Source organism: Arachis hypogaea, chromosome 14, assembly GCF_003086295.3.
Source record: "Arachis hypogaea cultivar Tifrunner chromosome 14, arahy.Tifrunner.gnm2.J5K5, whole genome shotgun sequence".
Taxonomy (NCBI): domain Eukaryota; kingdom Viridiplantae; phylum Streptophyta; class Magnoliopsida; order Fabales; family Fabaceae; genus Arachis; species Arachis hypogaea.
In genome coordinates, this window is record NC_092049.1 from 4,943,672 (window position 1) to 4,971,579 (window position 27,908).

The 27,908-nt window shown below is 36.5% G+C and overlaps 4 protein-coding genes and 1 non-coding gene across 5 annotated transcripts; 4 read left to right on the forward strand and 1 right to left on the reverse strand.

Annotated features, from left to right (window-relative positions):
- Positions 1 to 1,110: 1,110 nt before the first annotated feature.
- Positions 1,111 to 2,370, forward strand: LOC112741116 (uncharacterized). The gene is made up of 4 exons (XM_025789958.3): positions 1,111 to 1,558; positions 1,647 to 1,799; positions 1,908 to 1,953; positions 2,137 to 2,370. The coding sequence occupies exons 1-4, from the start codon at positions 1,535 to 1,537 to the stop codon at positions 2,190 to 2,192; spliced, it is 279 nt and encodes a 92-aa protein (XP_025645743.1). The 5' UTR covers positions 1,111 to 1,534; the 3' UTR covers positions 2,193 to 2,370.
- On the forward strand, positions 1,468 to 1,570 carry LOC112745318 (U6 spliceosomal RNA). The gene has a single exon (XR_003173253.1). It is a non-coding gene; the product is annotated as a U6 spliceosomal RNA (small nuclear RNA).
- A 1,195-nt stretch (positions 2,371 to 3,565) lies between the features above and the next one.
- On the reverse strand, positions 3,566 to 4,556 carry LOC112741115 (peptide methionine sulfoxide reductase B5). Its single transcript, XM_025789957.3, has 3 exons — positions 4,234 to 4,556; positions 3,873 to 4,029; positions 3,566 to 3,786 (listed from the first exon to the last, which is right to left on the reverse strand). The coding sequence occupies exons 1-3, from the start codon at positions 4,332 to 4,334 to the stop codon at positions 3,628 to 3,630; spliced, it is 417 nt and encodes a 138-aa protein (XP_025645742.1). The 5' UTR covers positions 4,335 to 4,556; the 3' UTR covers positions 3,566 to 3,627.
- A 9,680-nt stretch (positions 4,557 to 14,236) lies between these two features.
- Positions 14,237 to 15,604, forward strand: LOC140178430 (uncharacterized mitochondrial protein AtMg00810-like). Its single transcript, XM_072215512.1, has 2 exons — positions 14,237 to 14,558; positions 14,742 to 15,604. The coding sequence occupies exons 1-2, from the start codon at positions 14,237 to 14,239 to the stop codon at positions 15,602 to 15,604; spliced, it is 1,185 nt and encodes a 394-aa protein (XP_072071613.1).
- Positions 15,605 to 17,798: 2,194 nt separating this feature from the next.
- LOC112741118 (SAC3 family protein B) lies at positions 17,799 to 27,745 on the forward strand. Its single transcript, XM_072215513.1, has 16 exons — positions 17,799 to 18,180; positions 19,239 to 19,475; positions 20,145 to 20,276; positions 20,588 to 20,809; positions 21,363 to 21,584; positions 21,682 to 21,935; positions 22,610 to 22,710; positions 22,806 to 23,021; positions 23,323 to 23,550; positions 23,632 to 23,723; positions 23,801 to 23,894; positions 24,184 to 24,276; positions 24,395 to 24,640; positions 24,676 to 25,142; positions 25,263 to 25,377; positions 25,814 to 27,745. The coding sequence occupies exons 1-16, from the start codon at positions 18,029 to 18,031 to the stop codon at positions 27,521 to 27,523; spliced, it is 4,581 nt and encodes a 1,526-aa protein (XP_072071614.1). The 5' UTR covers positions 17,799 to 18,028; the 3' UTR covers positions 27,524 to 27,745.
- Positions 27,746 to 27,908: the final 163 nt, after the last annotated feature.

Below are 27,908 nucleotides of genomic sequence, written 5' to 3' on the forward strand. Positions count from 1 at the left end.
ATCCGATCCGATCCAATCTCAAGCGGTTTGGATTGAATTGGATTTGCGGTTTATAAATTAAAAAAATTAAATACATATAACAAGTCTTAACATCAAATTTTAAATAATCAACAATGAGATAACAAGTCTCAATAATATCTTAAAAAGCTAACGATAACATAACAATAAAAATAAAATTATAGATTAGTTAAAATAAATAAATAAATAATATTTTGAACATAAATATTTATTAAATAATAATAATACATGAATAATATAAAAATTTATAAAAAATTAAACATGTTATAAGTATAATTGTAAATATAATAATAAAATAATAATATTATAGAATATTGTGCAGTTTGGAGCGGTTTGTAAAAAATAGAATCCAATCAAATTCGAATTAACGTCGTTTTAATCGATTTTCGATTTGGATTGAATTGAATGAATGGTTTAATTGAGATCGGTTTGGACTTGAACACCCCTATTATTTATTATTTACTCTTATTTTTATTGAAACGGTGGTTGAATGTATATTTTTTTTTTATAATAATTAAGTTATAGCACGATACTTTATAATTTTATATCAATATCATAAATAGATTTTAAATGTAATTTTAGCTCTCAGATATAATTGCAATTTTGCTAAGATAAATTTTTTTTTATAAATATTATTTTTTAATTTCTTTAAAGGTTTTGTTTTTCATTTAACTGTGGTCAAATAAAATTTAAAAACTGTTGATTTTATTACTTATCGAAAATAGTGTTAGTTTGTTCTCAAAGAATTTTAAGATCACACCAGCATTTAAAGCATTAAAGAGCGAAATTGAAATAAAAATCTTATAGATTTTATTGAATCAAAATAAAAGAATAAAATTTTATCTAAACCTTAAAATTTTATAAATTGTTAAATATTTTAACGACATGATTATAAGAACATTAAAAAAAGACCAAGAACAAAATAAATTTAACCAACGAGATTATAGCTCAAATAATATGGTCTTTTCATCTTCATCTAAAAGTCTTAGATTCAGTCTCACATTTAAATTAAAAGAAAAAAAACAAAATAAAATTATAAAAATATCAAATGATTGACACATATGTACTATCACTACTCTGTCATGCAAATTTGAGAAATATGCCAGTATAGTCAATTCCCAATTAGTTATTGACTCTTCAAAGCATATATTAGTAGATTCTCAAAGCTCCCTATATTAGGCTTGCATTTCTTAGCTTTTTCTTAGGATAAAATGCAAAAATTATTTACTAAATACAAAAATTGTTTACTATTTAGTCCCAGCTCCCTCTCTGAACTGAGTTAAAGAACTGAATTATGACTTATGAGCTCATGCAAACTGCGATGGAGATGTTAATCATGCTTCATTTTCATGTTCAGTTTCTCTTTCTCACTTTACTCGGTAAAGTCGCACATCGTTTAGTGTTTCATTACTTTGACAGAATATATATCAAAGGGAGCAACAAAGGCTCGTCCCTTCGGGGACATCCGATAAAATTGGAACGATACAGAGAAGATTAGCATGGCCCCTGCGCAAGGATGACACGCACAAATCGAGAAATGGTCCAAATTTTTTTCCCTCCCCTCCCTTGCAAAGCCATTCTCATGCGGATTTGGAAATTAAGTAATTAGGGTTAATTTATTTTTGCAGCTTCAAACGCGAATGGATCACCAACAGTTAAACCCGAGCGGAGCGAAACCGGTGGCTGCGGCGGCGCCTCCGCTTCACAAAAGTGACGCCGACGACGACGATGAGAACGTTAAGCAGCTCGACGAGTGTTCTGCTCTCTACCTTTTAATGCAGGTGAAAATTCTTGTGTTACTCTCAGCTTCCTTAAACCCTAAACCCTTCAATCTTCGAATTGGAATCCATCGCACTCGTTCGACTTGTTTTTTGTCTATTATATTTCAGGATTGCGTTGTTCGAACAAACAGGAATTGGAAAGAATGCCAACCAGGTATGTTTCTTCAATTTCAATCACTTCTCGATGATTTGATTCTTTTTCACGAGGCTCTTTTTTTTTTTTCCAAAAACGAAGATCATTGTTATTCTGTTGAATGTTACTTAATTTTGTTTTCTTTAGAAGCTCTTTATTGCAAATCAATGCTTGTAAGTAAATTGTTGAGTTTTTGACATACAGAAGTTCAAGCTCTGAAGGAATGTTTTGAGAAGAAGAAGATAAACAAAGGCAAGTAAGAGAATTTTGAGCTGGCAATAATGAAGGTCATTCATGTAATGTACTTCCTTTTTCTACTCTTCATGGCACCACTTTGATGTTGTATAGACACTGGTGCACACGGGAAAAGAATTGAATTTGTTTGTACGAATGATTCAATATTTCAATTGAAACTGGTTGAGATTGAACTTGTGGAAATGGCACTCCATATGATATCCCTTTATAAAGGTTGATTCTAATTTGAAGATAACAGAAAGATCATTAAGAAGAAACCATTTTGGCATTATTGATTTAGATTTAGTGCTTAGGATTATGCTTTTATTCTGGTTGCTCTGCTGTTCTTAGGTGATTTGATAAAATTGTAACTATGCTTTGAAGAAATTGTGGAAATGGGACTCCATATGATATCCCTTTATAAAGGTTGATTCTAATTTGAAGATAACAGAAAGATTATTTAGAAGAAACCATTTTGGCATTATTGATTTAGATTTAGTGCTTAGGATTATGCTTTTATTCTGGTTGCTCTGCTGTTCTTAGGTGATTTGATATAATTGTAACTATGTTTTGAAGAAATTGTTGAGGGGCCAAACACAAGGGAACCGTGTTGATATTTTGTATTCATCATAAATTTGCATCTGAAAGTGGAGTGTTTATAAGACACCATACAAGATCAGAGGTCAAATAAAGTAGTTTAGGTGTAGGTGTCAAAGTTGAAGGCCACATAAACATTATACAATAAGATCTTAAAGTAATGGAATAGGCATCAATATGGGGTGGGTGCAAGGTTAAGATGATTAAAAAACATTGTCTTTCAATCAAGTCCTGTCCCACACCAAGAAAACAAACTATTGCATTGGTTGAGGTCGATTGGGGAGGTGTGGCCTATTCCTGGTACCATAAGGGAATTATTTGAGCGGTGGACCGGTAGGTATAAGCGGAAACAAGATCAGAAGAAATGGTTGCCGGGGTTCTTTGCAGTTATTTGGAACATTTGGGTGCAACGCAATGCTAGGATTTTTAATAATCAGGAAACAAGTGTGGAGATTGTTATAAGGAAGACGGTTCTGAGCTACAACGAATGGACCGAGAGTGATTTGTTTGGTGGTTGATGGCGTTGCCGGAAGCTAGGGGGGGTTTATGGCTTTTATGAATTGTTTATGGTTTCTTTCGTTTGCTCCACATTAGTGTGTTGAGCTTATTTTGATTCAAAAAAAAAAACAAACTATTGCATTGGCACACCACCAAACAAAGGAAATTGATAGACTATCCTTTCTTTGCAGTTTATTCTAAAATGATTTTATTGGCGAAACCCATTCTTAATTTATTTGGATCATATGGCAGTGTCTTGCAGAAATCCATATTTATGCTACAAACAGAAAGGGATATAAATAGATTTTGCAAAGAAAGAGAAAGGGATTTTATTAGTGCCTCAATTTTCAACACAGGCCATAATGGTTAAGCAGTAGAATTAGATGGAATAAACTTAACGGAAACACTATTAACACAATGGCGTTCATCAGTGGGTGTCTTGAACCCCTCTCCTTTGAAAACATGACCCAAATGGCCACCACATGCTGCACAAGTTATCTCAGTCCTCCTCCCATCTGGGTCCGGCTGAAAGTGGTTTATTCAATCAATGTTGGCAAAGGAAAAAAAGAGAGAGATGAATATCCAAATATTGAACAAGAAAAAGAACTCACTGAGCGATTGATGGCACCAGGTAAACCCTCAAAGAAAGCAGGCCAACCACAACCAGAGTCAAATTTAGTGGAAGACTTGTAAAGAGGAGTTGCACACCCAGCACAGTTGTAGATCCCTTCTTCATAGAACTTGTTATATTCTCCAGTACCCTTCAATCTGCACAAGTTCCCATTGCAGTCACATATTCTTAAATCTCAACTCAACTCACTTCATAACCAATTTCATGTCTTAAAAGGAACTTCTTAGATTGTGTTTAAACCCATATATATATTTGCTAAAAGCTACCAATGATTTTAAGAAATGGCACTAAAATAACTCAAAACAATGAGAACAGAAAAGGTTGGGGAATTGAATTCATACTCAGTTCCTTTCTGGCGTAGGATCCTGAACTGCTCAGGGGAGAGAATGGCCCTCCATTCCTCCTCTGATTTCTGAACCTGAAACCCTGTTGACCCTGCCATTCAATATTCACTCTTCCTCAAAAAGCTTTCTGCTTTCTCACGCTGAAATTGCACGCAAGCCGTTTATTATTTATAATAATAATAATGATGGAACCCCATTTGGATAAATAATCTGGGAAATTAGGGCAATCACTTGATAAACTTTGACTTCACTGGGATTTTCCCGGGTAAAAAAAATGAACTTGGACGGAAAATTGGGGCATGGCAGAAACTGGGGGCGTTGACGAAGGCAGGACACGTGGCATATTAATATAGTTGCTTTCTCAAAGCTTGTGTCACCGATGGGTAACACCCGTAATTAGCTTCCTGCAGATCAGCCCAATAATACCTCAAAAGGACAAAAAAAAAAAAAAAAATTTCAGTGTTGACTAGGCAGACTAGGCTGCACATGGATCGGATAATATCCGCATATTCGCGGTAATTATCCGCATCCGAACCGAATTTTGTGGATATTATCCGATCCGCAGAGCCATCGGAGCGGATCAGATCCGATCCGCACTATGGTAGGATCGGATTGCGGATTTAGCAATGATATCTGCGGATCCGATCCGCATATCTGCACATCTCATATAAATAGTATAGTTTAAGAAAGTAAACCCTAATGTGATATGAATTTTAGTGTGTTGTTTATGAATTTTATGATATCTTGTTTTTAATTTCTTATGTTGTACTTCAACTTAGAATAATTAAACTTAAATCTTGTGTTATTTTTTTTTTGTTATTTAAGAAAACTTTTATTGATAATATTTTAGGAGTAAATATACTCAAACAGGTAAAAAATGAATTTTATGGATATTTTTTTGTAAAAATAGCCAAATAGAATCTTAAAATAGTTTTTTTTTTAATTATGCGGATATACCCGATATCTGATCCGATCCGATCCGCAAGTATGCGGATCGGATCTGGCCTGAAAAAAATGCGAATATCGTATCCGATCCGATCCGATGAATATAGTGCAGATCAAATAGAATTTTAGGCTATATCCAATCCGATCCGATCCGTGTGCAGCACTAGTTTTAACCCCAGAAAATGAATTTTCCTAACAAATATAGTAAAATTTAAAATTATTTCATAAAAACATTTAGAGAAGAGAATCAATATCAAACGTAAGACTCTCAAACTAAAACAGTTATAAAAATAAAACTACCTACTTCATTGTACTAATAAATATAAAAGTTTATATTATTAGCTAATATTTTTTGGTGTTCATATTATTAGCAAATTAAAAATTAGCATATAATTTATTTGTTGTAGATTTTTTTATGAAGAGACTGTGTAAAATATATTTACAAACATATGTATGGCCAATTATTTAATCGTATCTAATTTAATATCATCTCATCTTATAAATGGACTTTTTTTTAATATTAAGCCAAGAGCAATGTTAGCCACCAAAATAGCCCAGCAAGTGAGATTAATGATACTGTGGGAGTCATCAGTGTTAGCGACAAAAACGTCGATGTTGTTAAGTAGAAAACAGCACTGACTTTTGTGCAAAACGTCACCAACATTTTGCCTTGCATGGCCAATGCGTGTGATGAGTGTATTAAGCACTGTGATCAAATCAGTTGAGAAGCATGTGCACTGCTATGAAGTCAATCCAGTTAGAATCAGTTACAAGCTTCAGTTGCAAGTTTCAGTTAGTTAGTTACTAGCTTCCAGAAGCTTCAGTTAGTTATCAATTCAGTTGTGTTATCTCTCGACTATAAATAGCTAAAGTCTGCTTGTAATTCACACTGTTCTGATTCTCATCCCTTCTTTCCATCTTCATCATGCTCCTCTACTAAGCTCAGTTCTATTCTCTATCTTCTGTGTGCCTAAGGCACTGATACCTTCATGGTATCAGAGCTTTTTGGTACCATAGCTTTCGCAAACAATCAAATCTGGATCTTTGGCTGAAGATCGATCAAGAACCATGGCTCAGAATTTCGTTGCAACTCCCATTTCCTTGAAACTAGATGAAAACAATTACCTATAATGGAAGGATCAAGCAGAATCAACAATCAAAGGAAATGATATGCTGAATCATCTCACTGGAGAGGAAATTCCTCAGATTCTTCTTCCAAACGGAGCAGTAAATCCAAAGTTTCAGAAGTGGAAAAGGCAAGACGCTCTTCTGAAATCATGGTTGCTAAGCTTCAATGTCGAATCCCTTCACCACAAGAATGGTTGGTTGTACGCTTACTCATCAAATCTGGAAAAGGCTGGAGGATCACTTCTCATCCAAAATTAAGGCCAAGGTAATGCAGCTGAAGAACAAATTAAGCACAATTTAGATAGGCAATTCGGTCACTGTATATGTCTTGTCAATAAAGAGCACTATGGATGCACTAGCATCAGTAGGTGAATCAATGAAAGAAAGCGATCATGTCAATGCAATACTACACAGTCTAACTGAAGAATATGGAAATGTGATGACCTCAGTCTTGGCAAGATCAACCAGCATAACACTGGGAGAATTAGAAGCACTATTACTCGCTAATGAAAGCATGCTAGCAAGATTCAGAAAATCTGAATCTTTTTTACAAGCAAATGTAGCTCAGCATTCACAACATTCACAAATTCAACAAAATCAATTTTATTCTCAAAGTTCAACAGCAAGAGAAAACTATAGAGGCAACTTTCGTGGCAGACCTGGAAGAATATTTAGGGGAAGCAGCAGAGGTGCACATGATGCAGAGCGAATGACTCAAGATGCAGGAAGATTCACACAAGATGGTGATTATGGTAGAGCACAGTATGGTCGAGGAAGAATGATGCAAGGTGGAAGGCCACAATGCCAAGTCTGTGATAGGGTTGGACATACAGCAAAATTCTGTTGGTATAGATATGATAAGGAGCAATATAAAGACATAAATGGAATCACTCAGCCAAAGGCAAACTACAGTAATGTCTTAGCAACTCCCTCCACTGTTCAAGATCCGAACTGGTATCCTGACTCTGGAGCCACACACCATATGACTCATGATGCACATAATCTCATGGAGAAAGAGGCATACACTAGAGATGAACAAGTTGTCATAGGAGATGGTTCATGTTTGCATATTCATCATGTTGGTAAAATGTGTTTTAAAATTAATTTGAGCTCAAAATTACTTACCTTAACTAAGTTGCTTCATATGCCTGAAATCACAAAGAATCTAATGAGTGTGCATCAATTCTGTTGTGATAATAGAGTTTTCTTTGAATTTTATTGTGATAAATGCTGCATCAAATCACAAGGAACTAGAGAACTATTACTCCAAGGAAGTGTTGACAAAGGCCTATATAGATTTGGGGACATCACTGCTGCACACACACCTTTTGCTTACACATCCTCATTAGCACAGTCTAATTCCTTTCTGATTTGGCATGCAAGATTAGGGCATCCGAATCATAATGTAGTGTCAAAAGTACTCAAAACTTGTAATCTTTCTATTTCACCTAATAAAGAAACTTGTGAAGCCTGGTGTGTTGGAAAATCACATCAGCTACCCTTCTCTCTTTCACAAACTATATACAATTCACCTTTAGATCTTGTCTACTCAGATATTTGGGGACCTGCACCCCAGGTTGATAACAGTGGAAACTGGTATTATGTGCATTTTATTGATACTTTTTCAAAATTCACTTAGCTTTACCTTATTAAATCTAGAGCTCAACTAAAATCAGTTTTTAATCACTTCCAACAAATGGTTGAATTTTAATGAAACACAAAATTAAAAATGTTACAATCTGACAACGCTGCTGAATATGTTAGCTTATAAAAAATTCTAAATGACAGAGGAGTGCAGCACAAGTTCTCATGTCATCACATCCATCAACAAAATGGATCTGCAAAGAGAAAGCACAGGCACATAGTGGAAATGGGCCTCATACTCTTGGCTGGTGCCTCTATGCCAACTAAGTTTTGGGGAGAAGTATTCACCACAACTGTAAAATTGATTAATGTCCTGCCAACTCCAGTGCTAGATGGAGTGTCCCCTATAGAGAAACTGTTTGGAAAAGAGCCTTCTTACTCAAGTCTCAGAGTTTTTGGATGTCTTTTCTTCTGTAAGAACTGTAACTAATCAACCGGTTAATTAAGTGATTATATTGCCCAAATTACGTTCTGAAAAGTTAGAGTGAGAATGTGAGGATTTAAAAGTGAGTTTTAGATTCAGTAGGTTTTTCTGAGTCAGAAAATGTATTTTCTGCGAAAAACCGTGAAAAACTGTGAACTGGCGGTTGAACCGGTTCAAGTCTTCCCAGTACCGCACGAGAAAAAGTGAAAACCGTCAAAAACCTTAAAAAAATATTAGAAGTTGAAAATCGGGCGTTAATTTTAAAGGTTTGACCCGAAGTTAGGCCAAACGGGTTAAAAACGCTAACGGGTTGGACCGGGCCCAAGCCCAACATATATAAGGTTCATTTAATGAACCCTACCCTTTCAAAAACACACACACATCAGAATTGAAAGAGGGAGAGGAGAAGAGATTGAGCATTATTCACTTCAATCTTCTCAAGCTTATATCTTGAGCTACAGAGCTCCGATCGCCGCACCGTTTGCAGTTACGCGTTCCTTGTGAAGAGCTCTACAAAACCCATATAAGAAACTGGTAAGTAAAGCTCAAAATCCCTTCAGTTCTTCTCCTCAAAATTTTGGGTATTTAGGGCTTATGGTTAAGTGAGTTTTTGTGATTTTGGATGTTTAGGTTCACTCTAATCATTGCTTAGCATTGGATTTTGGCTATCAAAACTGTTGGAAAAGGTAAGAGACATTAAATCCTTGTGAGATTATATTTATGTTGAATCCTGGGTTGATTTGTGGTGATTTGTATGTATATAGCTTGATTATTGTGAGTTTGGGAGCTATTGGAACATATTGGTGCTTGTTGGAGTGGAAGTGGAAGCTTGATTGTGGTGGAAAGCTCATTTGGTGCTCAATTTTGAGTTTTTTGACATATTAGAAATCGGCCAAGGTATGGTTTTGGTTTCCTCTATGTAGTATATAATATTCATGGACACTTAGGCTAGTGACCTATAGGATAGGTTGGAATTATGTGGTTGTTGATGATGGTTTATTTCAAAATGCATGTTGAATTGGTAATGTTATGTTGAGAAATAATGATGTTGAAGCATGATGTTTGATGACTTGAATGATTGTGTGTTGTTGGATGTGGATATAAAGTATGAATGGAATTGATGATGATAAGTGATGGGAACAAACTAATGATTGGTGAAGATGTTGGTGGAGAATTGACTTTAGTATCATATATGTGGTATTTGATGATTGAGAATGGTGAATTGTGATTTAAAAGGGTAGAGTGTACTAGAAATGAAAGTTTGGAATGATTTGGTATGGTTTTTGTTGTGTTTTATAAGAAATTGTGGAAATTGTGAAGTTTGGTAAAAGTGGATTTTTTGTGAACTTTGTCTGATTATAACTTTTGCCTCGATTTTCAAAATTGGTTGAAATTAGTTTAGAATTAAAGTTTATTGAAAACTCTTCGAAACGATATAAAGTTTGAAAGATTTTGAATTTTGTAGAGGAAGTTATGATCATTCAAAGTTGGTGTTGAAAATCTGAAATTCTACAGAGTTGCAGAATTTTGTGTTTTCTGGTATGTGCGGACGCACACCTCTGCGAAAATCTTGTCCTGTGCGCACACACAAACCTATGCGTACGCACACGCAGAGGAAGGCAGTCTGCTTGCAGCGCTAGAACAGCATGCGCGCACACACCAAAGAGAAAATGCAACATGTGCGCACGCACACGTTAGGAAGGCTAGTCTGTTAGAGGCGCTGACACAGGTTGTGCAAGCGAACAGACATTGAAAGTTTTGACACCTGTGCGTACGCACACCTCTATGCGTATGTACACTTTTAAAATCTTCCTGGGCGTGCGCACGCACACCCCTGTGCGGCTGCTCATGCCCTGTTTCTCAAATTTTACTTTATTTTCAACTATTCTACCTTCCCAACAAGGTTGTAAGCTTCTCTAACACCATTTTAGAACTCTTGGGCCTAGTTTTGGATATTTATAACATTGGGAAAGAATTTAATGGCTTTAGATGATATTATTTGGGAAACTTAGAAAACGGAAGCCTATGTTTCTGGCGTGCTGAGGATGGTGTGACGCTATGTGATGAATGGTTGATGTATAAGATGAGAATTGAGGAACTGTTGAGTTCGGAATAAACATGTGAATTGACAGTGGTTGAGATGAGTCAAGGACTCGAATGTGTGATGAGGAATCATTGATGTATTGAAACTGTTTTCTGAAAAAACACTGCACTATTATTTTGTATTGAGATTATGAGACGCTATGCACCCGGCAGGGATGGCGGTTGGATCCCGCCTGTCGAGGTAGCGGCGGCGGCGTAAGGACGGTGGTCTGATCCCGCTTACGTTGAGATGTGAGGTCTGTGGCAAGAGTATCCCGCTCGCATCCCTTTGGATCTATAGAGCATGCAGGCGCAAAACCCTGGACAGTGATCCGAGCACTATATCTCGGGGGTTCCCATTGATGATTCCGAAGGGCGACATCTCCATGGAGATGTGTCGGGTTGGCAGTTGAACCGACAATGTGATATCACAGTCAATAGGGCAGGCATTTATCATATGCATTATCTATCTGTTTGTATGCTTTGACTACTTGAAATGGCTTGCATATTTGTATAACATGCCTATTTGCTATTTGAATTATTTGTCTTATATGCTTCTACTTGTGTTTTACTTGCATTGTATATTACCTGTGTTTTCTACTGGGATTGAGGAGGTTCGGAAGGCGGTGGCGATGGGATCGCTTGGAGGATCGGTTGGTGAAGGCTGTGGGTAGGCATGGCAACGGGTACCCACGGGGGCGGGGACATGCCCCCCGCCCCCCGCCTCCATATCCAGTCCCCGTCCCCGCCCCGTCCCCACCACGGGTAACGGGGACCCCGTATCCGCCGGGGATCGGGGACTCCACGGATATCCACGGATTTTTACAAAATTAAAAAAAAAATTGGAAAAAATTGGGAAAAAAAATGAAAAAACTATATCAATCATCATGTTCCAATTGTCTCCAAAGCATTAACAACAAAGACATCAACAACATGTTCCTTATCTCCAAAGACATTAACAACATTAACAACAACAAAGATATTAACAACATTAAAGAAATAAAAACAATTGGATAATTTTATCAATGAACATGAGTATATTACGTGGCAAAAATGTTCATTTGATGCAAAATAAAATTAAAAAAGAATTATTTCATGGATAGTAATTGCAGACAAGAGTAAAAACTTCATCTACAACAATGTCAAACAAGCTGGAGCGTCTTTTTCATTTAGACACATTGTTTTGCGTGATGAAATACTTTTGAGCGTGACTGGCCACTTGAGTAGGGGTCCTTGATATAACATAGTTCCTTGCAATTCCACGCCAATCACCTTTGCCCAACTTTTGTAATCCAAGTAAAAATATTTTGTTCCTCTTCAGTCCTTGGAACCCCTACATATTGAAAATTATAATTTAACTATAAGAAAATGCTGCATAAATGTGTTTGCTTGTCTTCATTTAGGATATATGGTAGCATTGTTGGAGTCATGTGCAATGTAAAAATGAAATTAATTTAGAACAAATGAAAAGAAAACACCCATTAAATCATAGCGAAAACAGGCATCTCAGCTAATGCTTGAACACCATTTAGAATCTAATTACTCTAATCACAAATCAGAATCAGAAGTTCATAAATTCAGAAATCAAAATCTAATTACCCTAATTTAGAAATTCAGAATCTAATTACCATAATCACAAATCAGAATCAGAAGTTCAGAAATCAAAATCTAATTACCCTAATTCAGAAATTCAAAATCTAATTACCTTAATCACAAATCAGAATCAGAAGTTCAGAAATTCAGAAATCAACTTACCCGACACAGAAACCACAGCAAAGACCGGCGATTTGGCAGACAAACGTGAAGAGGAGAAGATGACGACTGGCGACGGTGAGCTCAGGACCACCAGTGAGAGACCGAGCCACTCAGGAGGCGGCGCTGGGTCGTGGGAGGCGGCGGTCGGCAGTGTTTGGGAAGGAGACAGAAGGGGCTGAGGGTTTGAACTTTGAGGAGGAGTGGAGAGGAGACGAGACGAGACTGCGACACTGAGGGACCTAGAAGGTGGGAGGCGGCGGTCAGCGGTGTTTGAGAAGGAGAGGGACTAATGGTTTGAGCTTTGAGGAGGAGTGGAGAGGAGAGGAGACGAGATCACGAGACTCTCACTCTGTCTCTGAAGCAGGGATTCAGGGAAGCATATGTGCGGCTAGGGTTGCTGTCCAATGGCTCAGTCACATATTATATATATAAGGGCATTTCCGTCATTTCATTTAAACGGGGATTTAACGGGTCTCCATGGGGCGGAGACCTCTCCCCCCGCCCCCGCCCCGTTTATTATACGGGGCCCGTCCCCGTCCCCGCGGGTATAAATCACTCCCCATACCTGCCCCCGGCGGGTAAATCCCCGCGGATACCCGCCCCGCCAGGGATTTTTGCCATGCCTAGCTGTGGGACAGCGGTGTTTGGTTAGAGTAGAAATCCCCTAAGATAGATTACCCGGTTTATTTATGCTAAGGTTTATATATTTATGCCTATCTGTTTTAGTATGCCTTAAGTTTGAATATTGTGATGGATATGGAGCTTAGGATTGCCTTTGGCGTCTTGGGGTCTTATATCCTACATCACTGGGCACTGTTACCATACTGAGAACCTCTGGTTCTCATACCATATTTCTGTTGTGTTTTTCAGATGCAAGTCGCAACCCACCTCGATGAGTTGTCTGGTTGGTGACAGAAGCGTAGGATCCAGATATCTTTTTGAGTCTTTTTGGCTTATTTTGTATATGTCTCTCACACTTGTATTTTGTTTTGCTTAGAGGCATGTATTTGAGAGAACAAAATTTGATAAGTTGTTTTCACTGTCTGGTTCTTTTTGGTCTGTATATGGCTAGCCGGCTTAGACTCCGCAAGCCGTGGCTAGATTCTTATGATATTATACTATTATATTTTGATATATCTTATTTGTATCTTGTGCTTTAAGTTAGTAGCTTCGTTAATACGTTTTGCGCTTTTTAAATCCTGATTTTGAGCTATATCCTTCATCGGGTTTCTAGATTATACTATTCTTTATATATATATATATATATATGAGCTTAGAACTGTCGTAATCTCTGATTAACCTTTGCTTTACGACGCGAGGTAAAGCTTGGGCTAATTAGGGTGTTACAGCTTCCCTCATCAAAGGCCTTATAACAAACATAAGCTGGACCTTAGATCTTCACCCTGCACGTTCATTGGCTATAGCACAGCTCACAAGGGATACAAATGTCTCACTCAAGATGGAAATATAATAATTACCAGAGATGTGGTATTTGTTGAAACCAAATTCCCCTTCAAGGAACTCAACAAGCAAAACCAGTCCTCAGTAGCAGTAGTTGATCAAACAACATCACAAGTGCCAACTATTCCTAAACTCCCAATCTCAATAGCTCAAAATCACTCAAGTTTAATCTCAACACCAACACCAGAACCTTCACCTCCAATACCTCATTCAAGTCCAGCCACAACAAATAACCCTTCAAGAGTCCTTTCTCAGCAAATAAGAGATAATCTTCTTCAAACATCATCACAGCAACTCTTGAGTACTCAACAAGTAACAATGCCAGCTTCAATTCAACAACAGCCTCAATCAGCCAGCAACTCTCAAAGGCCAGTAGCAGTGTCCTAAATCCCAACACCAGTTCCAATTAATGACTTAGAGATTATGCTTCCAATTTCTAAACCACCTCGCACAATAGTTACAAATGTGCACCCTATGACAACCAGAAGTAAGACAGGGATAGTAAAGCCTAAGGCGTTTTAGGCAAGCTTAGATCCAAGGAGTGTGAAACAGGCCCTCGACATGCCTGAATGGAAAGCAGCTATGGACTTGGAGTATGATGCCTTAATGAAAAACAACACATGGGAGCTAGTGAAGCTGCCTCCAAACAGAAGTGCTATAGGGAGTAGATGGGTGTTCAGAGTCAAGTACAACTCAGATGGGTCTCTTAAAAAATACAAGGCAAGGCTAGTTGCTCAAGGCTATGCACAAAGACCAGAATTCGATTTCACAGAAACCTACAGCCCTGTAGTAAAACCCACCTCCATAAGGATAATACTGTCTATTGCCTTGGCAAACTCATGGCCAATAAGGCAACTTGATGTCAACAATGCCTTCCTTCATGGTGACCTGATGGAGGAAGTGTATATGAAGCAGCCTCAAGGGTTCGAATAGGGAGATTCATCACTAGTTTGCAAATTAGCAAAGGCTCTCTATGGCCTAAAACAAGTACTAAGGGAATGGTATTGCAAGCTAGCTAACGGTCTAAATGACATTGGTTTCAAGCAAACAAAATCTGATGTGTCAGTTTTCCAAAGTGATCTTAATGGAGCAAAAACGTTTGTGCTGGTTTATGTAGATGACATATTAGTCACTGGTGAGTCTGAAGATACAATGAAGCAAGTCATCGAGCAGTTGAATGCAAAATTCGCTCTAAAGGACATGGGAAGCCTATGCTACTTTCTTGGAATTCAAGTGACAAATACAAGCAATAGTGGTTTGATTCTCACCCAGAAAAAATACATAAAGAAACTGATGAAGAAGGCCAACATGGTGGGCTGCACCTCGTGCCACACTCCCCTGGCATCTACAGTCAAACTATCAACTTGTGGTGGTGCCAAATTTCATGACTCTACACTTCACAGGTCCATAATTGGCAGTCTCCAGTACCTGACTGTGACAAGACCTGAAATATCATATAGTGTACATAAACTAGCACAATTTGTTCAATCCCCACTAGAGTCTCATTGGAAAATGGTAAAAAGGGTGCTTAGGTACTTGAATGGAACTTCTAACCATGGGCTGCATCTAAAGAAGGAAGGCTCGATGACGATGAATGCCTATAGTGATTTAGATTGGGCTGGGGATCCTGATGACAGAAAATCCACCAGTAGCTACTGCGTCTTCCTAGGATCAAATCTAGTGTCCTGGGCTTCAAGGAAGCAAACTGCAGTGGCAAGGTATAGTACTGAGGCAGAATATAGAAGCATGGCAGACGTTGTTGCTAAGCTGATTTGGGTGAAGAACCTACTTTGTGAGCTCCAATTTCCACCAAAGGAGCCTCCCCTGCTCTACTGCGAGTCTGCGACAACCAAAGTGCAGTGTTTCTGGCTGCAAATCCCATCTTACACTCCAAATCCAAGCACTTTGAGATCGATCTTCACTTTGTAAGAGATCATGTTAACAGCAGGGACATGGCAGTAGTCACATTCCAGGATCAGTGCAAGTGGCTGACATCTTAACTAAGGCAATCCCTTCAGAATCAGAGGCTTTCTGCACTTTAGAGATCGGTTAAGTATTGTTGAAGCTACAGTCGTGTCCCAGAAACAAGATACAGTTGCTGTGAAAAACAAGGAAGAATAAAACTAGAGATGATGATGAGTGTATTAAGCACTGTAATCAAATCATTTGAGAAGCATGTGCACTGCTGTGAATTCAATCCAGTTAGAATCAGTCACAAGCTTCAGTTGCAAGTTTCAGTTAGTTAGTTACTAGCTTCCAGAAGCTTCAGTTAGTTATCAATTCAGTTGTGTTATCTCTCAGCTATAAATAGCTAAAGTCTACTTGTAATTCACACTTTTCTGATTAACTTTCACTTTGCTCAATAACAGAACTCCCCATTCTTCTCTCAAATCTCATTCTCATCCCTTCTCTCCATCTTTATCATGCTCCTCTACTAAGCTCAGTTCTGTTCTCTATATTCTGTGTGCATAAAGCACTAATATCTTCAACGTGGTAACTTCTTCTCTCATCCCACACGGTAACCAAAAAGCCAACCCTCCTCTTCTTCGTTCATTCTTTCTTCTTTCGTCCACATTCCTATCTCTATTGCTCCATCCATTTTAAAAAACAAATCTAAAAGTTAAAAGTTGGCTTTCCCTCACTCAACAACAAAGAAAATGACAACCTTATACATAGAAATAGGTACATATTTTATATGTTTTATTAGTAGTTAATTAAAGTTAATCCTAATTTTTTGAGTTAAAAATTTTAGAAACAAACTGTATATAATTTTTTAATTATTTTTTTGTTTAGTAGATAAATAAATTAGTTGTTAGTTAATTAGGAGTAGTTAGAGAATATATTTTCTTTGTTATAATTATAATAGTAGTATTAGTTGTTAGTGTTAGTAAATTGTTGTTAGTGTATAATATTAATTGGATGTTAGTATATCTTTTTTTAATTTTAGTTTTAGTTTAATTAATTTTTTTAAACAACAAAAATTTTATTAATTTTAGTTTTATTTTATATAATTTTGTTGAAAAACAGCCGGTTTTAGTAATTTTAGTTTTTTTTTTTTTTGTAAAACATACCTTTTTAGTAATTTTAGTTATATTTTAGATATTAAAAAAATATAATTATTTAGTAATTTTAGTTTTATTTTAAATCATTGATTTCAAAAAAAGAATTATTTATTTAATATTTGTTAGTGTATAATTTTTTAGTGATTTAAGTTTTTGGGTTAAAATTTGATTAAAATATATTAGCCTTATTATCATTTAAAGACTATAGGTTAATTTTTGGAAAATTAACATCTTTGATGTTTTCAAACTCAACGTATAACTTGATAAGTGAGACTCGTCTTTTAATTAGATGGTAGGTCAAAAACATTCTTTGCATATCAGCTTCATCAGTCACATGCATTATTTGAAGTTGAATGAAACCACCAAATATTAGTACAGACCATCTGTACATCATATTTGTCACTCCCTTCAGGTCTTGATGATCTACATTCTGACAAAGTATACTCTTAAGTCATTCATATGTTATTGAAAGAGGAACAACAATAACACATGAATTCTCTAACAAAAAATTCACACCTTTATGTATATCATGCAAAATCTGACCATTAAAATATATTATTAAACTAACATAACTCTCTATTTTATATACTTACTATATTTATCTATAACTCATTGGCTAGAAATTAGTCCATAGGCAAATAATCTTTAAAAGGGTTTATAAGTTAGAAAATTGGCTAGAAATTCTAAATTATCGTTATAATTAATTCTTACTTTTAAAATAAAAAGTTTAATTTTTTTATTTTTAATATTTTAAAATTAATATATATAATTAACTAAATTTTATTCATTATAATTTAATAATTAAGATGATAAATTAAGAACTTGTTTAAATAAATTCCTAAAAAAGAATTTTTGAGTTATTTAAAAAATAATTTTATATTTTTATTTATTAATTATATTTGAGTATAATAATATAAAAATATTATCAATTTATTTATTTATTATATAAAAACTATTTTTATTTTTAAATATTTTTGTTTTTGTTATTAAGAATTTATCAAACGTATTAAAAAATAAAAAAAAATCAACAATTTAATGGCATCTAATCAAGCCTAATCCTTGTATCATTACCGGATGGATGACTTACTTATTGAGTAACACAAAGACAAAGGAGCAAAGCTCCATTGAGGAGGAGGGTCTTTCAGTTTCGTTACTCTGATTCTGAACCCTCCCAACTCCAACTCACAGCTCCAATAGGAGGAAGCTTTCAAACACAATCCTTCTATTCAATTCCTTTCCCGTAACCAATCATCGCAGCGATAAATGCCATAGAAAAAGAAGAGATAGAAGAATGTCGTATACGGGATTTGGGAAGGGTTCTGGACCCTCCGCACCTCCCAAATCCCAACCCCCTTTCGGCTTCAACAACTCTTTTCCTCGTCCTTCTCCTTCTCCTCCTTCTCCTCCTCCTTCTTCTTCTCTCCCAACCCCTCCTAGACCCAGGTACGCCTATTTTATTATTCAAAATCATTCTTTTATGAGATTTGAATCAGTGTGGGTCTTATGTTGCTCTAGGAAGTTATACTTGGATTCTAAGTATGTGTTGATATGTGCAAGATTTGATCTTTTAGATGTGGGGTAGTCTTTATTGGACAAGGAACAGAGAGTTTTCAGTGGCAATGGGGTTGCTTTGCTTATTTGCTTACTTTTTTTGAAAAACAAAAAGGTTCATATGGGTTTTATTGCATATATGGTTTTCTGGTGAAGTAGGATCTCAGCAGGTGGTGTTGTGCAAGTTCACCATTACTTTAAGGTGGGAGAAATTGGGGGAGGATACCAGAGCACAATTTTTGTAGTTGCACTTGGATCAACTCACAAACTGCATAGTGATTGAGAGATTGATTTTGTGGGGTAGGGACTAGGGCTTTAACGCCTAGGATTCAAGATGGAATATGGATGTCATGGATATATGCTTTAGGTCTATGGACTGTGATAGTGAATGTTGGGTAGTAGAATGCCAGACTCAGAGTCCACTATGTAATTTAAATTCTATCAACAGTTCAACGTGGCTGAGTAAATGCAATAAAATAAAAGATTAGGAGTGGATGTATTTGGCAGAAAGTTTGTGCTGTCATTGATTAGGATATGAATGAAGCTGACCTTAAGGTGACTAATATGGACCCATACAAAAAATGGTTCAAAAGGAATATAGTCAAATTAAGAAGGGTAAAGGAAAATTGAAGAAAACCTTGGGACATTAAGAAGGTACTCCTATTGGATTTGGTTTACAATTGAGCTGAATGGTATCCATGTAGCCTACTCTATATACGGGTGCTAAAGCTTTTCTGTTCGCTGTTGTTGCTTATGTGAGTTTGTGGACATTTATGTTAATCTCTATTTAGCAACTTCAGTGAGTGAGTTTATCTCTGTAAACATTCCTATAGAGAAACTCATTGAAAAGAACCATGGTTTGTCCCTTGTTGAGAAAAAGTTTGGATGTAGTTATCTTCAAGATGTTTCATTGCATGGTGCATTATTGACAGTTTATATTTTTCTTTCAGATCCATTGAATCTTCTGGTTGGAGTAATGTTCAGAGACCTTTCTATAGAGATTTAGAAACTCATACTCCTGTAAGATCCACTCCTGTCACAACATTTATTGCTTCACGCGATTCCACAAATGGTGTTACAGCCAGAATTTCTAGATTTCCAAACCCAGAACGGACCAGATCTCCCCCTGTGTCCTATGAAGATCTTGATGATTTGAGAGACCCTGACCAAACAGTCCAAAGAAATAAGTAAGATAATTTAATCTACAATAGCACATACCTTTGAATTTATTATGTATTTTGTATTATGTATCAGGATTTGAGCATTAGCAACTTTTTTTTAGGTGCAAGTGTCAAAATGTTATTTGCATAAGGCTGAAATATGTCAGTCCAGTACTTAACTTTTGTTATCTGTGTTGGCTTCTGCATTGAACTTTATCAGGGAACCAACGTATTCCATGAAAACTCATTTTGTTGGATTCAAGGTTTACATCATATCAATAAAGACTACTGTAATGGATAAATAGGGTGGTTTGTCTAACCCTTTTTGGTGTCTTCTTATGTTAGAAAAATCAGATCATATTTTGTTATATGTAAATTTAGATTTTAAGCGCTAATAATGTATGAATCGCATCATTCTTCTTGACTTGAAAGAAAATTATGAAGTTTCATCTCTAATGTAAGTGTGTTTGTTGTTCAAAATTTTAATACCCATATTCTATATATGTTGGCTTAAATCTAAGGGGATGACAGATTCATTTTTTATTTTCTGGCCCGTGAAAGCCAATTTAGTTTTGGCATTCTTCTCATCACATCCTTTAAACTCTTAATATTTACCATGACGTGTCATGCCCAATGGGTCATTACTTTCACGTTACTCATTTATTTGAAGTCTCGCTTTGCTGCTGATTTCTGTAGCCAGTCAAGTTCACCAGTTGATGGTCGCGGTCATTTACTTCATTTAAAATCACCACCACAATCAGCTCCTTCATTACCTTCAAATCATCACTCTGTTTGGAATTCTCAAAGTCCCTCAACTTCTGTCCAGCAGTAAGTTTTAGGTTCAACTCTCTCTCTTTATCTCGCCGCCCAATTCATTTTCTCTGGAATTCCCCATGTGCATACAAACATTATAATCTGAAACATGAAACATGTTTTGTTGTTTTTAATGTAGGTTAGATTATGAAATGCTGCATCTTGGTCTGAGTAATTATTCCAGTGTTTCATCGACATCTTATTATACATGACTTGTCTTTTTTAGCTTATCCATCCTAGCATGGTGGGATAAGGAGTCACCATCTGATTCCATCTCAATATTCTAAATGGTATTTGTCATAGATCAAGGTATTCTTTTTATACAGGCAAGCTTTAGCTCCCAGAGCATGGAATGGCCAAGCCAGTTTATCAGCCAGTTATGCTAACCCTTCGAACCATCAAAACCTTTCCCCAGGCCCTCCATATATTGGTTCTCAGAATCTCCAGAATAATGTTACAAAAGAACTTAACAGTCAAGGGTCAAAGAGGACTAGGTCACCTCCTTCTTCTGCCATCAGACAGGAAGTTGTTCATAAAGAATTTAGAAGGTATTGTCGGGGCATTTTATATTTTTTTCCTGTACTTAATGATGCTATTATTTGATGCAGCTTAGTGTATACAGTTATTTAAGCAGTATATTTGATTTTCATTTCATCTAGCTCAATGAAATCTTGAGAAGAATGATTTGTTGTTTGTAGGAAACAGTTGATTAAACATGGCTTAAACATATAATTAGTTACCAGCAAATTGAAATAATTTCTAGACTTTGGATCACTTCCTGTTTGCAGACATCTTAACCTAAGTATTTTTAGTAAATGTGAAAAGCAAAAGGGGTTTTATGATTTAAAAGCACTTTAGAAGGCTAATTAAAAGGTGACCAACATCTTTGGAGGAGGATTCTGCTGATTGTCTGAGTAGAGATGATGCAGAAGAATCTCATCGATTCTCTCTTTCCTCTGCCTATAGTTTAGCAATTTGCTTGTGATGAATAATATGTATGCAAACATCCTACTTTCTTTGTTTTCTGTAGTATATCTGAGTTATAAACACGATGAAACAGAATGTGCATTTGTTGAGCCTGTTTTACTTTTCTTCTTGTAGGCCTTCTATATCTCCACCTAGAATGACAAATACGCCAAATGTTCTAAGGACTGGGCCTCCTCAAATGAATCAAAGATCCTTAACATCTGTTGTTTCTGAAGCCACTGATAGTGGGCCCATCAGCTCCACTGCAACTAAGAGAGGAAGGTCTCCTCCTTCATCATTTCCGGTCAATGAAACTGTTGAAGGCAACTCCATCTCCATAGAAGACAGCCCTGAACGGTATGATGTCAAGTGAAAATCCTTTGTTTTTTCACTCATTATTGTTTTGCTTTATCTATAATTGTTTTAAGGATCTTTATTCTTATGTGCTGTTCAGTGAAACGCTAGCCAAGGCAAAGCGTTTAGCTCGCTTCAAGGTAGAATTAAGCAAATCTGAACAGAATAGTGCTGATGTTGCTGGCCAGAAGGCTTCTGCAAATAGACATGAACAGTCTGCATTGGAGCAGAGATATGTTGGGGGGCATGCGATGGATTCAGCTGGAAACTTCGCTAATGGCCATGCTGTTTCTGATCATGAAGGCCTTGAAACATCCAAAGTAATTATTGGCTTATGTCCAGATATGTGTCCTGGTAGGTTTTTGAGATTTTATATCTACAAGTGAACATGTGCCATTTTTTAAAATCTTTTGTTTGATCACAATTCCATTTTTGAGATTTTTGAGATTTTTTCCAAGTATGCATAATTCCATATTTGTTCCTGGGTCCAAAATATCCAGTTTGAGAGGACTTCCATCTTTGCTTCATTTTGAAATTTCTTTTAAGATTAATGCTACACAGCCTGAAAAATTTAGTCAAAATCTTGGACATAATTCACCCAGAGTCCTTGATTGTTTCTTATCTAGCCCAAGATCGAAAATCATGACAACTTATTATGAGCAGAATTTTGGCAAAAAAAAAAAAAAAAAAAAAGAAAGAAAAGAAAAGCTCTAGCATTTTCCTTGTTTTAATTTTTCTAGTGTATCTTTTTTTCAAATATAAAGTATAAACTTTATTTCGGATAGGGATACTATTTTTACTTTCCTTTGGTGCTCTACTCTTGGTTTGTTTTATGCCGTGTCATTTTTTCTGATCTTATATACAATGGGGTTAAGGATGCCTCATCCTCACTCTTCTCTTCTCTCTATTAAATTTCTTCTTCTGCATATATAAATAAAGAAGTCCTAGAGCTTTAAGGGAATTCTTCAACTTAATAGGTAGTATAAGCATCTAGCTTCATTCTAATTTTGATTGGATCTGTATTTTAGAGTCTGAGAGGGGAGAGCGTGAAAGGAAAGGGGACCTTGATCAGTATGAACGCTTGGATGGAGATAGAAATGTAACCAGCAGACTTCTTGCAGTTAAGAAGGTGATTGTCATATTACTAATACTAAACTTCACTTTTTTTTTTTTCATAAATACTGTTATCACTTCTCATTAGTAACACATCATGATTCATGGCAGTATACTAGGACAGCAGAGAGGGAAGCAAGCTTGATTCGACCTATGCCCATACTGCAGAAGACAATTGATTATCTACTTTCTCTGCTAGATCAGCCCTATGATGAGAGGTTTCTTGGTGCATATAACTTCTTGTGGGATAGGATGAGAGCAATTCGAATGGACCTGAGAATGCAGCACATTTTCAATCAAGGGGCTATTACTATGCTTGAACAGATGGTACTTTTTTATTTTTAACAAAAGTATAATAAAACCTGATTTTTCTCTTAATTTAAGTGAAAATGATATCTATTTTTTCTGCAAGTTCTTTGTATGCTATATTGATTCAGGCTCAATACAAATATATATTGTGGATACTTATAGATACATTAGTTTCATATTTATTTGTTAAAATAATTTTCTGAAGGTCCTGGTGTCTTTTATCAAGAACCTGCATCTGCTTGGTGATGTTTGTAAGAGCAACATCTGGTGATGATTAAAAGTTTAAAACTCATGAGGCTGTTGAATTCTGTGGTTTCAGATCAAATTACACATCATTGCAATGCATGAATTATGTGAATACACAAAAGGAGAGGGATTTTCTGAGGGCTTTGATGCTCACCTCAATATTGAACAGATGAACAAAACTTCGGTTGAATTGTTTCAGATGTATGATGATCACAGAAAGAAAGGAATACTTGTGCCTACTGAAAAAGAGTTTCGAGGTTATTATGCTCTCCTTAAATTGGATAAGCACCCTGGCTATAAAGTAAGTTGTCCTTGTTGTGCTCTGATCTTTAACGTTTCATTGGCAATAGAAAAACCTAAGAAAATAAGCAAGTTATCCTAGGTTGAACCTGCAGAGCTATCCCTCGATCTCGCTAAGATGACTCCAGAGATAAGGCAGACTCCAGAAGTTCTATTTGCCCGCAATGTAGCAAGGTTTGTAATTTCAAATGGAAGTTAGCTACTTTTTTGTTGCCATGCATTGTGATCATCCCCTTTTGTTTGCTTTACAGAGCTTGCAGAACTGGTAATTTTATTGCCTTCTTTCGACTTGCAAGAAAAGCTACCTATCTTCAGGCATGTCTAATGCATGCGCACTTTGCAAAGGTATGAGACCACCTTGTATTTTGAAGTGCTCATAAAAACACTATAATTGAGCTTTTCCTTATTAAGGTTAGGTCTTCCATGTATAGACATCATTCACTTAAACAATCATTGTAGGTAATCTGTAACATTGTTTAAGTTGCTAGGAGGTAAACTGTTGTAGCTGTTTCCCTAAAATGATTATATTTTATATGTAATTCTAATTCAATAACTTAATGTACAACAATGTTTTTCATGCTAAACGGCGTGATTTGTTTACTGACCCCTTTATATCATATGCCACTTTCACCAGTTGCGTACCCAGGCACTTGCTTCTTTACATTCTGGTCTGCAGAATAACCAAGGTCTCCCTGTTTCTCATGTTGCTAACTGGCTTGCCATGGAGGTATTTTTTCATGGACAGATGTGGATGAATGGTTCTCTTGTTTCCTTTCTTTTTTGTCTACAGTGAGGCAGGACTTTCCAACTTCCTCTTACATTCACCTTTTTGTCATCAAAATTAGGATGAAGTTATAGAAGACCTCTTGGAGTACCATGGATTCTTGATAAAGTCATTTGAAGAACCATACATGGTGAAGGAAGGCCCATTTCTCAATGGTGATACTGACTATCCCACAAAACGTTCGAAACTTGTGCACAAGAAAAAGTCTGAAACAATAATTGAGGATGTATCACCCTTGAGTCAAGCTGAAGTACCACCTGCGGTAACTAAGATAGAGACAAGAAAGCAAAACAAGAAGACCTCAATAGTTGATGGAATGTATCTAGACAGAAGCTTGATGAGGAAATGCCCGACTCACAAGTTACGTTGTCCCCAAAAGATAGCAAAGCAGGAAAGGCTATCCCCTGGATACAAAATAAGGAAGAGCTACTTGGTCGTCAAGACAGTGGAAAATATCATAATATGGCTACCCCTAAACCATCACCGGTCAACTTCCAATTCCCTAATAAAATGCCTGAGCCACAAGTTACTAGTGCGCATTCTGATTTAAATATGAGAGGCTCTCCTAGTCCTAGGAGAAACTTGAACTTTAATGTTGATGTGAGACCATTGGAGGTTGCACCAAAACCAGCTTCATCTGAAAGTTCATTAGTTAGTAGTATTTTTGTGCCACTTCCTGTGGCCCATGATGTATCCAAGGATCAGTCTCTTGTTATCCGCCAGGAAGAAAATGAGGATCAAGTGGATGATAACAGTGAAGACTTTCAAGATAAAGAAATTGCTGACGCCAAGCTGAAGTTGTTCTTAAGGTTTCACTTTTTTGTGCCTGATTTCATTTAGCATGTTCAGTTTTTAGAATATGAATTTGCCTGTTTTTTTGGAATCATTAAATTCTGTAATCTAATTTATTGTTCCCTCTGCTTTGCCAGGTTATGGAGGAGACGAGTGTCAAAATTAAGGACGTTACGTGAGCAGAGGCAATTAGCAACAAATGCTGCATTAGAGTCATTGCCATTGGGTCCTCCAATTCGACAATATACAAATGTAAGATTGGCATGGTTTTGTGATTTTCTCACTAAACTGCTCTTATATTTTTTGTTTTTCATCGTTAAATGAGCTGAACCACTGAAGACAGTTTTTATTGTTAAGTGAATTGAAGATGAGTACTTCCTCTTAAAGTAAAGGCAGTTCTTGCTGCTGAATATAAGATTGAAACCTTTTGTGAATTCATCATTTTAAATGCTTATTGGACTTCTGTGCTATTGACTTCCTGCTGAACTCTTCCAGTTATGCTTTAAAATTATTACTGAAATTGTGAAATCTATTTTTCCATAATCAAACTTGGAACAGTATGCATGAAAATGACCCATTTAGCATTTTCTTTTTCGTTTTTCCATTTAGCAATTTTTATTTTCAGTAAGAGTAATAAAACCATGAATTGATTATTGTATTGACTATGATGTTTTCCTTTACAATAAAGCAACCTGGTAGCTTTGACAAGTTTGACATCGATATAGCTATGAGGGAGAGATGTGAAAAGCAGGAAAAGTCACAAGCAAGACTTAATGTCTCGGAAATAGTTGCCAATACACTAGACAGAAGAAACAAAGAAGCTAAATGCTTGTGCTGGAAAATTATTCTATGTTCTCAGACGAACAGTGGATATGAAATGGGGTCAGCAGGCTGGTGGTTGGCCTCCAAGCTCATGCCTTCTAACGACAAAGATGTGATTTTGTCATCTCCTGGCTTAGCAATATGGAGGAAGTGGTTTTCTAGCCAACTCGGCACTGATCCTACTTGCTGCATCTCTGTAATTAGGGATACAGCACTTGGTAGATTAGATGAGGCAGCATCTGGGGCGAACGCAGTTGTGTTTCTTGTTTCTGAGAGCCTTTCATGGGAACTTCAGAGAATTCATCTCCATAATCTTCTGAACACAATTCCCTCTGGAGCTTGCCTACCACTATTGATCTTATGTGGTAGATATGACAAAGGGTTCTCTTCTATTATAATGCATGAACTGCACCTTCAGGACATTGATAAATTACGGGTTAGTTGCTTCCGGATTGTTTTCCTTATTGAAAACCAGCAGGTGGAACACTTAAGTGGATTTTTCAGTGATCAACGACTGAGAGAGGGTCTGGAATGGCTGGCAGGTGAATCACCTTTACATCCTTCCCTTCGTTGTGTGAAAGTACGAGAACTTGTTCATAGGCATCTTAGTTCCTTATCAGGGGCTCAGGACATCAGCAGTAACTACAAGTTGGGTCCGAATGACTGTATCTCATTGTTCAATGAAGCCTTAGATTGCTCATTGCAGGAAATTATTCTAGCTGCCAATTCAAATCCTGCTGGTTGGCCATGTCCGGAGATTGGCTTACTTGACAAGTCATGTGATGAAGATAGGGTGGTTAAAAGGTACTTGCCGACTTTAGGATGGAGCTCGAAAGCAAAAATTGAACCAGTAATTTGTGCTCTGCAAAACTGTAAGCTCCCTACGTTTCCTGATAATTTATCCTGGTTGGCCGGAGGATGTAAAGCTAGACATGAAATTGAGAACCAGAGGATACAGCTCGAAAATTGCTTGATCCTGTATCTGACTCATACTTGTAAGATGATGGGAACCCCATTGGCAACGAAAGAGGCACGTGTCACAATTCAAACCTGTTCTAGACTGGAGCTGCATGGCTCAGGCTATCGTGTAGTTCCTCACTGGGGCATGATTTTTCGTCGGATTTTCAACTGGCGATTGATGAGTTTATGTTGTGGGGATATCTCCATGGCTTATATCTCAGAATCTCATGATGTTGGTTTTCCAAGTTCGGATCTGGATATGGGATTTGATGCAAGTTTCACTTCATCTTATAATCTTAACCCTACTTTAGATGAATTAATCAGTGTTAATTTTGACACTCCTCTTCCTGTGAATGGTCATCCAGAGCCAAAAGCAATTCAACAAATTCCTCAGAAAGACTCAAATGATGTATTTCATAACGAGAGGAATGCTGAAACCACTTTCCATGTTGATGCAAGCATAAATACAGCTTATACTTTTGGTTTGAACAATGTTAGCAGTGAAGCATTAATGAAAGAAAATTCAACCAAAGAAGCTGATCAGTTAAGCAAGTTGTTGGAACAGTGTAACTTGTTGCAGGATGGCATAGCTAAGAAGCTCTCTATATACTTCTGAGTGGCTTGACTTTTTGTATACTTAGTTTTTCTAAGGTGATGTTGATTAGGAAATTTTGTATGATGAATTCTTTTCTATATTTATTTGGTTTCCTTGAGTTCACACATTGGAAAGGAATTGATACAGTGAACAGAAAAGTTTTTTAACTGTTAATTGTGTAAAAATGTAGTAAAGTTTAACACACTATTTAGCAATAAAATTGGCAGAAAATTTAATTGTGTATGTTAACTATTGTCCAATTAACTTTAAGAATACTAAAAGAATGTTGGCATATATCCTTATGCAAGCATTATTTTTTCATATCAAAGTTTCGAATAATATTAAAAGATTATATAGCATCTCTTGTCTAGCAAGCAGATTCTCTTTCTTAAAGTGTATAATTCAT

Excerpts from the sequence above, each read along its gene's own strand:
- LOC112741116 (XM_025789958.3), top strand. The coding sequence starts at position 1,535 with ATGACACGCACAAATCGAGAAATG. Across the intron at positions 1,800-1,907 it reads CTCTCTACCTTTTAATGCAG|GATTGCGTTGTTCGAACAAA; the intron begins GTGAAAATTCTT and ends ATTATATTTCAG. Across the intron at positions 1,954-2,136 it reads TTGGAAAGAATGCCAACCAG|AAGTTCAAGCTCTGAAGGAA; the intron begins GTATGTTTCTTC and ends TTTGACATACAG.
- LOC112741115 (XM_025789957.3), bottom strand. The coding sequence starts at position 4,334 with ATGGCAGGGTCAACAGGGTTTCAGGTTCAGAAATCAGAGGAGGAATGG. Across the intron at positions 4,030-4,233 it reads CTACGCCAGAAAGGAACTGA|ATTGAAGGGTACTGGAGAAT; the intron begins GTATGAATTCAA and ends GAACTTGTGCAG. Across the intron at positions 3,787-3,872 it reads CTGGTGCCATCAATCGCTCA|CCGGACCCAGATGGGAGGAG; the intron begins GTGAGTTCTTTT and ends AACCACTTTCAG.
- LOC140178430 (XM_072215512.1), top strand. The coding sequence starts at position 14,237 with ATGCCTGAATGGAAAGCAGCTATGGACTTGGAGTATGATGCCTTAATG. Across the intron at positions 14,559-14,741 it reads CAACAATGCCTTCCTTCATG|TTTTCCAAAGTGATCTTAAT; the intron begins GTGACCTGATGG and ends CTGATGTGTCAG.
- LOC112741118 (XM_072215513.1), top strand. The coding sequence starts at position 18,029 with ATGTCGTATACGGGATTTGGGAAGGGTTCTGGACCCTCCGCACCTCCC. Across the intron at positions 19,476-20,144 it reads CAAACAGTCCAAAGAAATAA|CCAGTCAAGTTCACCAGTTG; the intron begins GTAAGATAATTT and ends TGATTTCTGTAG. Across the intron at positions 25,143-25,262 it reads AAGCTGAAGTTGTTCTTAAG|GTTATGGAGGAGACGAGTGT; the intron begins GTTTCACTTTTT and ends CTGCTTTGCCAG.